This window comes from Podarcis muralis, chromosome 9 (assembly GCF_964188315.1).
Source record: "Podarcis muralis chromosome 9, rPodMur119.hap1.1, whole genome shotgun sequence".
NCBI lineage: Eukaryota > Metazoa > Chordata > Lepidosauria > Squamata > Lacertidae > Podarcis > Podarcis muralis.
In genome coordinates, this window is record NC_135663.1 from 50,262,852 (window position 1) to 50,277,974 (window position 15,123).

The following is a 15,123-nucleotide window of genomic DNA, read 5'->3' on the forward strand; positions in this document are numbered from 1 at the left end:
GCCCTATTTTATTTATGTTTCTTCTCTTAAGCTTTTTTCAGTGGAAGGGACAGTTTGGGGACAGTTCAGACCACCTGTATGAACAAAAAAGTAGTCTGTAAAAAACTGGCTCCAATAATTATAAATACTGTAATGTGTTATTACTAATTGAGATGTTATAAATAATGTTTAAGGGTTAAATAATGTTTTGATGTGGCATTATTATGACTGTCAAGTAGGTTTATTCATCAGAAGTGTTTTGACTAAAATGGAGCTTGACCTATTTGTCAGCCTTTTCTGCAGTTCTAACCTCCCAGCAGCTGTCATGTCTCCAGGTGCATCTCATTTTATTCACATCTAGCTTCAAAAGTTATTACTGAATTACCAAGGGTCAAAAGGAAAATGTATGCCAAGCAGCCTTTTCCTGTAGTAAAACAAATATTTAAATAGCAATAGCAATGTAAAATGCATTTAGTCATTTATATACATGTATATATATATATGTCAGCATCATAAATCCTGCTTGATTAGATTAAGCAGCTCATTGGTGCATGAGACCATGTCTTACTACTGCTTCTGTGAACCCTTGAGTAAACCCATCCATCTTGAGCTGATCTGAGGAGTGACACAACTGAAACATATCATAGCAAAATCATAATTTGTATTGCAGTACATTAAATATCGTGACATTTAAATCTTTATTCAAAGGGTGTTTTACTATGACACAGTAATCACAAGGACCATGTAGTGCAGGCAGCAAGCCAAGGAGAAATACAGCTCTAATGAGTATCATTGACACTTCTTATGGTGATGGCTGCCAGCATGTTATTTTCAGTTGTTTTGATTTATAGTTTGCAAAGGGTTATTTCTCTTCCTCAAAAATGAAGATGCAAGACAAATGAGGTAAAGGGCAAAAAATGCAACAACTTAACAAGATCAACAATGAGCACAAATATGACTTTTTTGTGCTTGCCCACTCATCCACTTACCTTAAAGATATCTGCAGTGAGCATAAAAATGTGCTATCATTAACCCATTGCATCTTGCCTGGACAGCAGTAGATGTGTTCAAACAAACTGAGTAATTCTTCTTCCATAACACTTCCTGTTGGTCAGCTGTCAGAAATCAGTTACCGTAACTAAGGTAGCCTCTATTTAACTCCCTTCCTGACTATAGTGCACTTGCTAGCTGTGTCAAACTTGAGTGTTGCACCAAACCAACCAAATTATCATATCTCCCCATCCCACCCTGCGACTGCTATATCATGAATTAGGCAAATAAGAAATGAGATTTGTTTTGCTGATTGTGGGGTCCCCGATATGGCAACTGCTTAATCCCATACTTTAAATTATGTGGGTACAAGGGGTTGGGTGGGCTGCCACGCAGGAAACAATAAGGACAGGGAAGGCAATGCCAGCCTTTTAAAGCCACCTGTATCCCTTATCACTTCAGCTACCTCAGCATCTCAGTTCATTCTCCCAAAGGGGGTGCAACAAATTCTCACCTGAACTACGGACAGTGGCAGGAAAATTATGGCAAAAATACCCCCAAATATCAGATTTTTAAAGTGTGTTAGAAATAGGGTTGCCATATTTCAGAAAGTGATAATCTGGACACAAAAGTTGTTGAGCTTTTTTAGTTTTGCCATTTTTGAAAAGCAATCAATGATATGTCCAGATTTTGCAGATTTCTGCCAGGACCCTGCTGCCGACTACAGTATTCCAGGTATGTCCAGGAGATTCCAGACATATTGCAACCCTAGGTAGAAATGAATGGCAGTCTGTAAGTTCACCACTGGGTACACCACTTGATGGGTGTTTCACTTGTCTACTTTGTGGCTTTTATTCTACTACTGGTTGCCTGGACTTGTTTGTGTAGTCCAGAAGCAACCAATTGGGTGCCTTCCAGATATACCAGGCTTGCATGTTGAGCCCACTGCCTTATGGAAGTGAGTCATGAGCAATTTACACCTGCCGCAAGCTACACCTCAACACTTTCTACATGCGCATTGTCAGAAAGATTTTGGGCATCACACTGCAGAACAGAATCTCAAACAAAGATGTGCTGTCCCAAGCCCACATTGCCAGCATGTTTACAGTCCTGTCTCAGTGACGTCTGTGCTGGCTTGGTCATGTCCACAGAACAGAAGATGGCAGCCTCCCCAAGGACACGCTCTACAAGGAGCTGGCTTCAGGCACTAGGCCTTTGGCAGACCAACTGTGTGTTACAAAGATGTTTGCAAGTGTGAAGAGAAGCCTGGCAACATCAATCCTGCCATGTGGGAATCCTTTGAAGACAACCAGAGTGCCTGAAGACAGACAGTCAGGTTGTGCATCCATAGCAGTGATCAGAGGAGAAATGACCTCTGGAAGGAGCACAGAAAGAAGAAACGCCATGGTGCATTTGCAGCAGCACAACAGGATACCTTCATCTGCCTCAGCTGGAACAAAAAGTGTCTCTAGAACTCTTTTTAAAGAAGCAAAGGATATAATATATTTTTTTTAAAAAACACAGTTTTAATAAGAATTCTGAAGGTAACCTTTTTTTTTTTTTTTAAGAAATGCTGTATTCTTGGGTTTGGTGGACCTAAGTAATGGGAGATCAATCCCAGATAGTTTTTCTACTGTCATAGGCAATCACCCCCAGTAATATTTTGAGAAATAGTTATCATGGAAATGCCTTCCACCTCATACAAAGCTCAAAGCATAATACAATATTTACAATTTCAGCTCTGCACACTATTAATATTTGATTGGTGTTGCAAGTGTCGCATGTTGTTGTTGTCAGTGGCACTGAAAAGAAAATACTCAGTGGGGCAAGCAGGCTGTACAAAAAGAGATAAAGCAAGATAATTGGCAGTCAGAAGGATAAAAGCAACATGATAAGATATCAAGGAGTTTAAAGTATAATGGTTCACCAATCATCACCAACCTCCACCTTGAAATAGGCTCATTTTCAACTGAAGGGTTTATCACAAAGTTGTTTTGCAAATCACACTGCTGCGTTTTATTTTCTGGGTTTGTGCAGTATGGCAAACTGAAACTGCATTTTTGATAATACCAAATTAAATTTTGAGCAAGCCACCCCTAAAATCCTAACGGAACATAGATATATGTATATAGTGATTCCCCCCCTCACCCCCAGAAAGGTTGACCATCTTATCTTATCTGATAATCTAGAAGAGAAGTGAATAATTTCCTCTAAGTTTCATTAGAGAGCTAAGAGTAGTATAAAGTCTGTGGAGCATCATTAATTCATTTCAAATTTTATCATGCTATTAGCGCGGTTCTTTTTGTTAGCTCAACTCTTATGTCTTTCTGTGTTTTGTTTTTTACTTTCTACACTTTCATTTTGAGCACCTTTCCCTGCTTACTTTCCTGTTTACTTGTGACTTAAAATCTAGGCATCTAATCTTTTCTTAAATTTAAAATATGACCTATACTTCAAGCTTGTATGGATTAATACACAGTAAAAAAATTATTGTTCCAGCATCTTGAAGAGCTCATTGTTTAAAGGAAGGATTGGGAGCCTGCAACCCTAGGCAGCATGGTGAATGTCCAGGGATGAACATCTGGTTTGCCACTGGTTCCCCTGATTTAAACTAAAATCTTGTTATTTATGTTAGTCTGTATGCATTGCCTAGTCTGTATACCATAAACCTTTGTAGAGTACTAGTCCAGCCTTCTAACTAAAGGAGATTATGGTGTTAATATGAGTGCTGTGAGTGATGATAAGGAATATAATTGAATTCAGATATAACTGAAGTAAAATATAGAATGCTCCTGTTCAGGTTGCCCACCAGCTAGCCATGCCATCTTCCAGAATACTCTGTTCACCACCCCACTTTTCCATTTGCAGCAGACACTCTGTAGCCACTCAGCATCCTTTGTTCTCCTTGGGCTGTTTTGGGATTGTTGTTTTGGTCCCCTCATATTGTTTTGCTAAAGATTTTGTGGTGCTTCTGCAAAACCTCTGGATCTTCTGAGGCTGCTGACAACTCCATCTTAATTTCTCAATGACCCTGTTTTGGCTACAACCTGAAAGCATTTACCACCTGAGTTTGCTAGAAGATACCTTTTGTTACAGTATTTAAAAAGTCTCTGGAGGTTCTAAAGTTGAAAATGTGGCTGGCAGCCTGGTGCTATGGGTGATTACAGAGAGCTGCTGCTCAGGAATTGCACTGGTAGAAACTAGTCAGAATCCTGTTCTTAATTGGCAACCTGTTGTCTGTAATGACATTTGATATTTGGATTTTTTTCCCTTGTGCGCTTTGCATTCATTGCCGTTCCTCAATTGTTTACCTCATTCTCTGACTTCCCCTGTGATAATCTGTCACAAACTTGAAAGCTTCATTAGCACCTTATTGACTTGTCAGAGCCAGAAAGACCCATCATTACTCTGGTCCTCTTGCGGTTGACTTCATCATCCCTGCTCCGAAAATTGTTGCAGAGCTGTGCTTTCCCCTCTGCTACACCATGATTACCAGATTGCCACCACAGATTGTGTTCAATAATGTATATATGTTCAATGATCATTTGTTATTTAAGTATTATTATGATATGATTATGATTAATTATTCAGTTTTTCATGAGAAATGACCCAAATCAACTCACAAAATGATACAAACATTAAAACCAAGTTGAAAAATGAAAACAAAATGAAAACCTAAAAATATGTCCATAATATATATATAAAGAGAGGTCTAACCCACCCAACTAAAGGATAAGAAAGAAAGAGGCCACAAGTACCTAATACCCTCCAAATGAAGGGCCAGAAGTCTGGTGAATATATATATATATATATATATATATATATATATATATATATATATATAATGCCTGACACCTAAAAATAGGTTAGGGTTAGGGTGGTGATGGGGGAAGAAAAGGGAGGGGGTGGCATAGAAATAGGAGGCACTAAGCAATTTAACTCTAACGGCACTCACTATTGGATCTGGTGGATGAGCAGTCCACCACAGAAAAGAGTTTACTATCCCTGCATTGGCACAATAATCTTTGGTTCAATTTCATCCACTGGTAGCTATACCCAGCTAAGCCATTTATACCACAGAGATGGAAGCTAATACTTCATAGTCATTGAATTATATTGGAAGTGCGCCTATGCTATTAGCAAGTTATTTAACAATGAATGAAAACAATTTAGGAGCAACCATATGTATTTGGTATGTACAAAGTTCAGAATGCCAGGCTGTGCATCTAAGGGTTGAAGTTGTTTTGCTTAATAGATGATGAACTATGACTTGCCTATATATAACTTGCAGAACAGCATAGTGCAAACCATATAACCTACCTTATTATTGTTACTCATATTGCTTTGACAATTTAGTCTCACACCTGCAAATATTTTTCCCACTAGAAATATATAGTTAAATCCCAAAGGATATCTGTAGTCTCCATTGTAGATTCACCTAATGGTAGGTTATAGTGTGTTATGATGGTAAAGCTTACATGAGCACTTGCATTTTGAATGCTTGGATGTAAAACATTAGGATTCTCCTTGATATTAAAACTAATCAGGCAAGATAATTATTTTGATTTACTTCTATGAAGTAGTATCACGCATAGCAAATGGCTTAAGGACTCCATGTGAAAATTTGTGTATGAATACAAGCTCAGTGAGCATTTTTGCAGATAGGTTGGTCTGCAGTTTTGTTTTCTGTACAGTTCAAGGCAGTAGATAGTTTTATGACACCACATTGCAAAATAAGAAAATGCAAAGTAGGCAGTAGATATTTTTATGACACTGCATAGCAAACTAAGAGGATGCAAAAATATATGTTTAAGCACCATATATTTAAAAGATGAATGATTAATGTTGGAAACAAACCATTACATTCATTTAGGTTTCACAACACCATTCAATATTTAGCTGAATAGACCTAGACTATGCTTAATAGTCCTAGACTGGCCACTGTTGCAGAAGCAGGAAGTACACCACCAAAAAGAGGTCAAAATAAGTCACAGATTCACACATGCTAATTTATATGTATAGATGCAAATGTAGAATTTAAATAGAAATAGATATCTCACTCTAGGGGAAAAGGCTATGACCAGGTGAACTGTGTGCATGCTCAGTGTGTTGTAGTAGAAGTGGCGATTTTCTAGCCATAATATTTGCTTTCTGTAACTCTTTATATCTAAACTGGATTTGAACTGGACACGTCTTCAAAAAGAAGGCTATCATTGATAGGGCACATAGATACAAACTAATAGCCTGTATGCATGAGATGAGTTTGATGGGCAAATTCACACACAATTTAATCCCACCACATCTGTTAATATGTTAATCAGCCATTGTGGATTGCACATCTTGAATTTCACATTTAACAATTTAAAATGAACTCTATCATGATCTTCATTCATCATTCACTTTTCAATTTAAACCAATTATAAATTTAAAATATAAATTTAAAACAATGAAGTTTTTTTCCTTCTGATTTATGATTCAAGGGGATGTAAAACCTTTCCAGTCTTACAGAGTACAAGGCACAATGAGAATGCTAATTTGATAGGACTGTATATGTGAGAGAGATATTTAACATTGTAAATGCACTATCCTCCATAGATAACTTTATGGAACACAAGTTTTCCCATTCATGCAATGAAAGGTCAGCAGATTGGGTTGATTGCTCCACCCACGGTCTAAGTCAGGAAACAATGTTTGGGGACTCCCAAGTCTCTATTTTGTTCCTGCCTTCATTGAGTGTAGCCAAATCACATTCTGCTCCCAACTTCTTCTCTCCTGACTTACTCCTGTCTTTATAGAAGCCTTTTACTGCCCCTCTTAGAAATACCTCATCTGCTTTCAGGAAGCCAGGATCCTTTTCGTCATGGATCTGTGACTCATCACTCTCTTGGGCGGAAACTTAGCTGGAGAACCCCAGAGTAGGCTAGTGGGAACAGCTGTTTTTTTTTCTACTTCCATTTTTGGTCCAGAGATCGGGAATGCAAACCACCCTTTTCTTTGGCTCTTCCCCACATCCGCTAAGCCTCTGCTTCATCCCTCCACTCTCACCAAGTCAACCAGATTGGGATAGCTCTGGTATGTCCCAATCTGCTGACCTTTCATTGCAGGAATGGAGAAAAAATACTCTTGTACCTACCTGAATCATAGTTTTCCATTCCCAATGAAAGGTTAGCAGAGCCCCACCTTTAAGGCTAGCTGCAGTGGCTCCATTTCTCCTTCCTTTATTTCTGGAATGTAGGGCTCTCTTTTTTCCTTCTTAACTCCTGTCTTTAGCTCAAGCTTGATGAGTTTGCAAACTGAATCCTGGGAGCCCTACATCCCAAAATGTTGCTGCCTGCCTTCAGCCATGGACAGAGCAATCAACACAATCTGCTGACCTTTCATTAGGAATAGAAAATAGAAAACTATGCTTCATGTATGTACAGTTGTACTATTCAAGAGGTGACATGTTCCTGAAGAACTTTGAAGAGGTGTTCCTTTGCACTTTTTTCCTTATCCTCCAAAACAATATTAAGTATTTAACAGCTATGACAAGTCCAATGGAAAAATGCACAGACTTGCCTTGTAGATGTTTTTCTCTTATTCATTCTCCAATATCCCTTTTATTTTCCTATAGCCACTTCAAATAAAACTTACAAAACTGAGGTTTGGTGTATTAGAAGATGAATGTGTTCAAACATTGTGAAGGGTGAAAGTATTTAAAGGAACCCGTAGGGAATAACTACTGCATTGTGGACAGAAAATACACAAAAGCTGTTCCCCTATCCCTCTCAAAACACACTCCTTCAATCGAGACTGGATGCTGAGTACATAAGTAATGGCACTGATTAACATTTTATCCAGATTAATGTAACATGGGAAATAACCATTGCAATTTTTAGACAAGTGCCTTATATGCCTGCTTGGTGAACTAAAAGCAAGTCTAGAAACTCCTCTTTTAACTGTTGCTGAACAACTGTGAAATGAAAAATGAAAAATATTTGTTAAGATATTCTCTAACCTTTTTTTGGGTAAATAGCAAGTTTCAGAAAATTAATCCACAACATCATCTTGACATATTTTTGTAGATTGTAGTGTGAAAACAGAATTGGAGACTATACAATCAAGATTAGATCTTCCATTGATAAAACTCCAAATTAATGGATTGATCTAATCCACTCACAAGAATATATTATGCTTTCTGCCATCCAGTGACAAGAGATATGGGTGCAGTATTAAAAAGGCTAGGAGAGTTTTCATGAGAGCATGAACTGCATTCATTGTGCAGCTAGATTTGATGGGTACATTTTTGCTTTCAGAAGATAAATTTGAAGCACGCTACATTAGTTATATCTAACAAACACCTCAGCTTCTGTTGTCCTTTTTCCCCTAGTAGTTGAATCCACACATTATCGTGACATGTTAAAATTCCAGAAGAGTGATGTTAACTGTAACAGCAAAAAGAAAAACAAACTATAATACCATAAAGGCTAACTGTGGCATGAGCTTTCAGAGGCAAGAGGTATAAAACACGAAATAAAATAAGAATGTGATGAGTATATATGCACCATCTTTGAATAACAGGCAAAGATAGCTAGAAAACTACATTTTTATTTTTATCTTACAAAGGCAGAAGCTGTGAAGAAAGCAAGGTCTTTTAATTAATTTTCTCTCGGAAATTAAAGCAATAAATATAGGAGTGAATGGAGATGCTACTGTAAACATCAGACCCTGGAGATTATCAAACTTCATCAGCAAATGATGATAACTCTTCAGCGGTGATTGTTAATATTCACTGGTAGTTGTCAACATATACTGGAAGAATGTTAAAAACTATATCCACAGCTTCAGATTTCTGACATTCACAATAATCGACATTGCTAAGTATTAAATCAGACTAGTTGAAACATTCTAAGTAATGAATATTTAGAACACACATGCCCAAGTGGGAATCAGTCTTTGTTTTTTTCCCCTATTGAAACCATGATATTGAGACAGTGTAACTGACAGTACATTGGCCTTGGGGATTCTGCATACTCATAGTAAACTAAGGCAACAATAAAACATAAGCAGTAGGCAAGTCATGAAAAGGAATTTCATGTGCAGGGTATTCATAATATGTGTAAATCTGGCAGTGTTTCAGATATGATGTTTAGACAGGAAGAGTGGTATTGGGAATAAGTAATTATTAAGATGTAGAAAAGGAAATAAATGTAGAAAAGGAAATAGATCTTAGAATCAAAGACCTGAAACAAATACTTCTTTATGTACCTTAGAGAAAATTTCAACTTTATGGTTATGAGAGCAACAGAAAAGTGGGAAACAATGAAATGATCCATATTTATTGTTCATAGTTATTACCAGTGCCATCAACCAGGCTAGTGATACTAATTAGGATGCCGCTGAAAGGAAGACAGAGTTTCACAATGACTTTCACACCCTTGAAAAGCACATGCCTTTGATTGCTTGAAACGGGACAAAAATACTCACCTGGGACTGGGTGGGATAATAATTAGGCAATGCTTCCTGTCTTGCTATGTTTCATCGCTGTGAAACTGCCACAGCACAGCATGGCAAAACAGAGAACCATCCGCCCTGTCAAATCAACAAGGCTGTTACTTCAGAAGCAGTTCAGTGAGGCAATGCAGGAAGAATCTTCAGGTAACTACTAGTAATCTGGAGGGTAAAGACACTGTCTCAACACTTCCAGGAAACCATTTGTTTTAAGATGAAGTGAGTTGCTCTGGGAAGGTAAGGGAAGTATGGAGAGTGATGTGAGAATTATGCTATAGTAAGAAGTGACTGAGAGTTGTGCCATGGTGGTGACCTGCATTATGTTTAGCGACCAGAACTATTTATTCTTGCTAAAACTGCTTTGCGTCTTTGAAGTGGATTCAGTAATTACGGTATTACCTAAACCAAAAACAAATTCTGAACAAATTAAATGCTTATGTGAACGAATATGCCTGTTACTGTGTTTAAAAATACAAAACTTAGATGTTCTTTGTAAAAGGCGAACTTCACTACTGGTTTAGTGTGGATTGTTTCTCTCATGAATTATTAAATGATATGTTTTCTTTGTCCCCAGCAATGCATCTATTTGGCCTCAACTGGCAGTTACAGCAGACTGAAAATGACACATTTGAAAATGGAAAAGTGAATTCTGATACTGTGCCAACACACACTGTGTCATTGCCTTCTGGTGAAAATGGTAAGAGAGAATCTTACTTCTGTTTAGCTTGCCTTTTAAATATATCAATATTATTAAGGTTCTCTCTCATTTCACAATTGTTCCGTCCTTTATTGAAATTTCAGTGTTAATTTTAAAAGGAAGAAAACAGAGAACTGCCAAGTCGCATGTGATGCAGCGCTTTGCATATTTAATAGCTGTGAAGAATTTAAAATTTGGTAACCTTGCATAGGCCAGTCGTCTACTGTGTACACATACTATGTGGTCCAGAATGTAAAAACCGCTTGTTATCCTACATGGAATATGGTTCCATTTGGTGACGCTACACTATGCGATCTCTTTGCTGTCTTCACTGCCACCAAGCCAGTGTTAATATGGGCTCTTAACAGATTCAGATTCATCCCACGTCTTTCTCCACCATCACTCTGCCTATCAAAGCACTTCATTGCTCTTTGTCTTTCAAAAACAGTAAGAGAGAATACCTCATAGTGATTGTGTCAACTGCCTGAGTCACCTCCCCATTCCACAGATCAAGGAATCCACAGCATTCAGGAATCCTTCTAGATCCAGAAGTCTCCAAGCAGGGTGCATATTAATTGAGTTCCTACCCTGCAGAGATCATTAGTTCCAGCAAACCTAAACTACATCAGGCAGTGATCTGCCCATTGAAATTGACATTTTTTTTGTAGGGGGAGAACCCTACCCATTAGCAGCCTTGCCTTCATTAGCAGCAACTACAACTGATGTTACCTCAAAGAGGTCTCCCCCACTGGCAGTGATCTGCTGTCTGTGGCAAGGCCAAGGGATATTTCCCACTCGAAATCACCTCACAGGCCAACACATGTGTTATATAGTCTGGCTGTGGCAGGTGTTATCATCTACTTTCCTTACAGATGGTCTTGTGACTACTCCCAGATCTGCAGTTCCCTCTAGGGCCTAGGCCATTTACTACTACTGCTGGCTCACCTGGAGCTACAGCAGCCACCAGAGATATCTTCCCATCCCATGATATTACATTGTGGGACAACACCCATAAAATGGATGCAATAGTCACTTTGGGACGGGGCTTCAGGGGCGCCGACTTATAAAAAATATTGGGGGGGCCAAGACCTCCAAACCGCTGCTGCTGGGGGAACGAAAGGGGCGAGCCCCGGGCTGCCCCAACCTTAAGTGAACCTGTGAGGGCCCGCCCTTTGCGGCAGCCGATTGGCTGCCGCCGTGGGTGGTGAATATTAATGAGCTAGGGGGAATCCCCGCTTCTCGCGGGGCTGACGCCAGCCCCGCGAGATTGTTGATGGGTCGAGAGCCCGCAACCCCACCCCCTCTCTAGATCGGGAGTGGCTTTGTTTTAACTCATTACTGAATGTATTTTAAAAGGTAACTATCGTCAAACAAGGAAAATAAAAAAATACCAACATAATTTTGTGATTTTACAAAGCATAATATAACTAATAATTTTCTTAAATTATTGGGGGGGCAGAGCCCCCCCCAAACGAATTTTTGAGGGGGCTCGGGCCCCCTCAGGCCCCATGGAGTCGGTGCCTATGCGGGGCTTTGATGTTCATCAGTGGAGGTGGAATTAACTTTACAGTGAAACATGATTGCTTTATTGATTACGGGTGAAAAATGGCTTTGGCATGGGCATTGGGTATGTATCCTGAATCAGCCAACCTGATTGCTGGCTGATAATTCCCAACAGGGTCAATTCTGGGAGCAAACCCAGTCCCTGAAAAAAACTCTTGAGCATCTGCGGACTGTAAATTATTACATAGGCGACAAAGAAACTAGAATGGCTAAATTGTTGTGTGTGTTAGTTGTGTGTGGCCTGTTTGCCTTTCTTTGAAAGTGCTTAAGGCTTTCCTTGTGTTATATTGAAGATGTATGATTCCCTCATATTGAAATCTACCAGATCATGTGCAATGTGTTTATCTTTTTTGAAAGTTGTATTAGGATTTCATATTGCATCTGCCTCTGCCAGGTAATATATAAAAGTCAAACACTATATTAATTTCGTTGTAGGATCTTTTAAAACACAAATCACATAAAGGGATTATATTTCATTGACTTCCCCTGATGTTGCCCTTTAAGTTTCTCTAAAACTTCAAAGAGTCCATGCCCTTTTGGCTAACAGATCAATAGTTTTTAAATGGAAAACCTTATTTAAATGGTTGATGAATACTGTATTTACTGCACTATTTTCTTTAAATCTGTTTTCCCATTCACAGTGTACAGGTGACCTCTGTCACTGTGGAGGAAGATAGAAGAAGCCTTTTCTGTTCACTTTTCTGCCCATCACAGTTCCAAATTATAGAAATGATATGACTCAATTTCCCATTTCTGCCATTTTTTAGACATCTTGCCTAAGAAGAATGCTCCTTTATCCCTCCTCTCATTCCTTTTTACCTCAAATCTGTGCATTGTACTTTGGTATCCATTATCTCTATCCTTATGTGGGCGGCTTCCTACTTAAAGTAAAGAACAAGGGGAGAATCTATTGTGCATTTAATGAATATATATACATTATAGCAGCAGCTGCGGCTGCGACATTCTTCAGCTATGACTAATGAATGCAAACTTCTATATAAAACTTCATTTTCACTATCCTTATTGACAATTTCATGGAATTTGTGACAAATAGAGTGAGAAAGAGATGTGTTCTTGAAACTGCTAATGTATTGGTATTAAAAAAAGATAAAGAATCAGATCATTATAATTGATGATTTCTAGTACATTCTGTTCAGATAACTAGATTTTGCTACAAGATAGTTAACATTTCATGACATTCAATACTGGAACACTGCTACAAGTTACAGAGAAAGGAAAAGGAAGTATAATGATGTTATATTTTGGGATTTTTGCCATTTAGATTGTTGTGGACCTTTGAGCAACAGACAGTTGGTGGAGGGAAAGATGCTCTGCCCCCATCAATGCCATTTGAGAAAAGGCTCATGGCATTATCCCCCTCTCTTCCCCACCATTTAGAAAGTTGTCTCATCCCCCCAATCATTCAATCACCCTCACGACTCAATAACTGATTGGTGGGTTTCATTGTTCTCCAACAAGACCAAACCCAATTAATGGTTCCTTGTCATCCTGGAAAAATGTGATAAGTGGGGTGCCACAGGGTTCTGTCCTGGTCCCATTGTAGTTCCACATCTTTATAAACGACTTGGATGAAGTAATTGAGGGGATGCTAATCAAATTTGCAGATGATATGAAACTGGGAAAGGTAGCTAATGCCGCAGAATCAAAATTCGAAATGACCTTAGCATTTGGAGAACTGGGTGCAAACTAACAAGAATTTCAATAGGGACAAATGTAAGTTTCTGCACTTAGGCATGAATAATCAGATGCACTAATATAGGATGGGGGACATCTGGCTTACTAGCAGAACATTTGAAAAGGATCTAGGGGTCTTGGTGGACCATAAGCAAAAAAAAAAAAAAAAAAAAAGCTAACACTATTCTAGGCTGCATCAACAGATAAAGGGAAATAATAGTCCCACTCTGTTCTGCCTTGGTCAGACCACACCTGGAATCCTGTGTCCAGTTCTGGGTGCCACCATTTAAGAAGGATGTTGACAAGCTGGAGCGTGTACAGAGGAGGGCAACAGAGATGATCAAGGGTCTAGAAGCCAAGCCTTATGAGAATGGTTGAAGGAGCTAGGTATGTTTAGCCTGGAAAAGAGGAGACTGAGAGGAAATATGATAGGCATCTTTAAATACTAAAGGGCTGTCACAGAGAAGATGGAGCAAGCTTGTTTTCTCCTGCTCTGGAAGGTAGGACTCAAACCAATGGCTTCAAGTTATAATAAAGGAGACTCAGGAGGTGGTGGACTCTCCTTCCCTGGAGGTCTTTAAGCAAAGGTTGGATGGCCATCTAGCATGGATGCTTTAGCTGAGATTCCTGCATTGCAGGGGATTGGACTAGAAGACCATTGGGTCCTTCAGATTCTCTTATTCTAAGACCAGCAGCAAAATTGGCCCATGGGCCAGTCGTGCGGTCACCCGACACCAGTGATGCCAGCCAGAGCATTGTCCATCCCAGTCCATCCCTGCTGCTGCTGCCTAATGCTTTGCTCTGTGCTCCAGCTCCAATTCAAGTAATAGTATTCAGGAGCTGGAGTCAGGCATAAGTCAGCAATAGAGCACCTGATGTCAGTGAAGTTTACTCTTTATTCAAAGAAAAAAATACCTCAGTCTTAGTGATCACAGGAACCCTTCCCAGTAGGTCTTGCCCCAATGAGGCAGTTGTGAGGACTGAAGGTCCCCGCCTTCCCACTGCTTTCTTCCCCAGCAGCCTAAGGCTCCACCGTCTTTTCTTTCATTGCTCCTCCCTCTTCATTTCTCCGCATGTTCTGGGGTTTCCCCAGCTGGTGCCTTCCACCACTCCTCTGCATCCAACCGGTCCATGACAAGTATAGGCTGTGACCCACTCAATAAAAGGCATGCAGGTTACTGAGTGGGGAAAGGCAGTGGGAGCTTGCCAGATATGACCATTCCCATACCCTACAGAAATAGCTCTTACTGCTGTCAGTCATACTCATATGTCTTGAGGTAGGAGACAGTTCTGCCACATCTGTGGTGGAAAGTATGGTTACATAATGGGAGGCACATGGCTGTGATGTGATGACTAGAAAGTTGTTGAGAATAAGGCTGAAAGGGCTCAGCTGATAGCTGGACATACACATATTGACCATGGTGGGATCTAATATATCCAAGTCAACTGTTGCCCAACTGCTAGTGGGTGAATAATAGAATCCTAGAATGCCTGCTCTACGTTATGTAAGAAGTATGGGGAAATGGCTGACTTCTGCCATCATTATTTTTTTCCTAGCAACTGGGCGATAGAATGGCATGTTTAATGAAAACAGGACTGTTGCCAACAAGGGCAAGCTTGAAGGGAAGTTCTCTTTCTGCACATAAGTTCTCTTTCTGCACATTGTGCATAATGCTTAATTCAGCTTTCCTCATGTTCTGATACAGTTG

At 39.4% G+C, this 15,123-nt stretch overlaps 1 protein-coding gene across 24 annotated transcripts in view; it reads left to right on the top strand.

The window, feature by feature from the left end:
* Positions 1-15,123, top strand: part of TENM3 (teneurin transmembrane protein 3) — a 1,264,183-nt gene that overhangs the window by 1,151,543 nt on the left and 97,517 nt on the right. For all 24 annotated transcript variants that reach the window (XM_077934193.1, XM_077934194.1, XM_077934191.1 and 21 more), the window contains one exon: positions 10,034-10,156. In XM_077934193.1, coding sequence (XP_077790319.1) covers positions 10,034-10,156 — 123 coding nt within the window. The remainder of the gene's footprint in view (positions 1-10,033; positions 10,157-15,123) is intronic.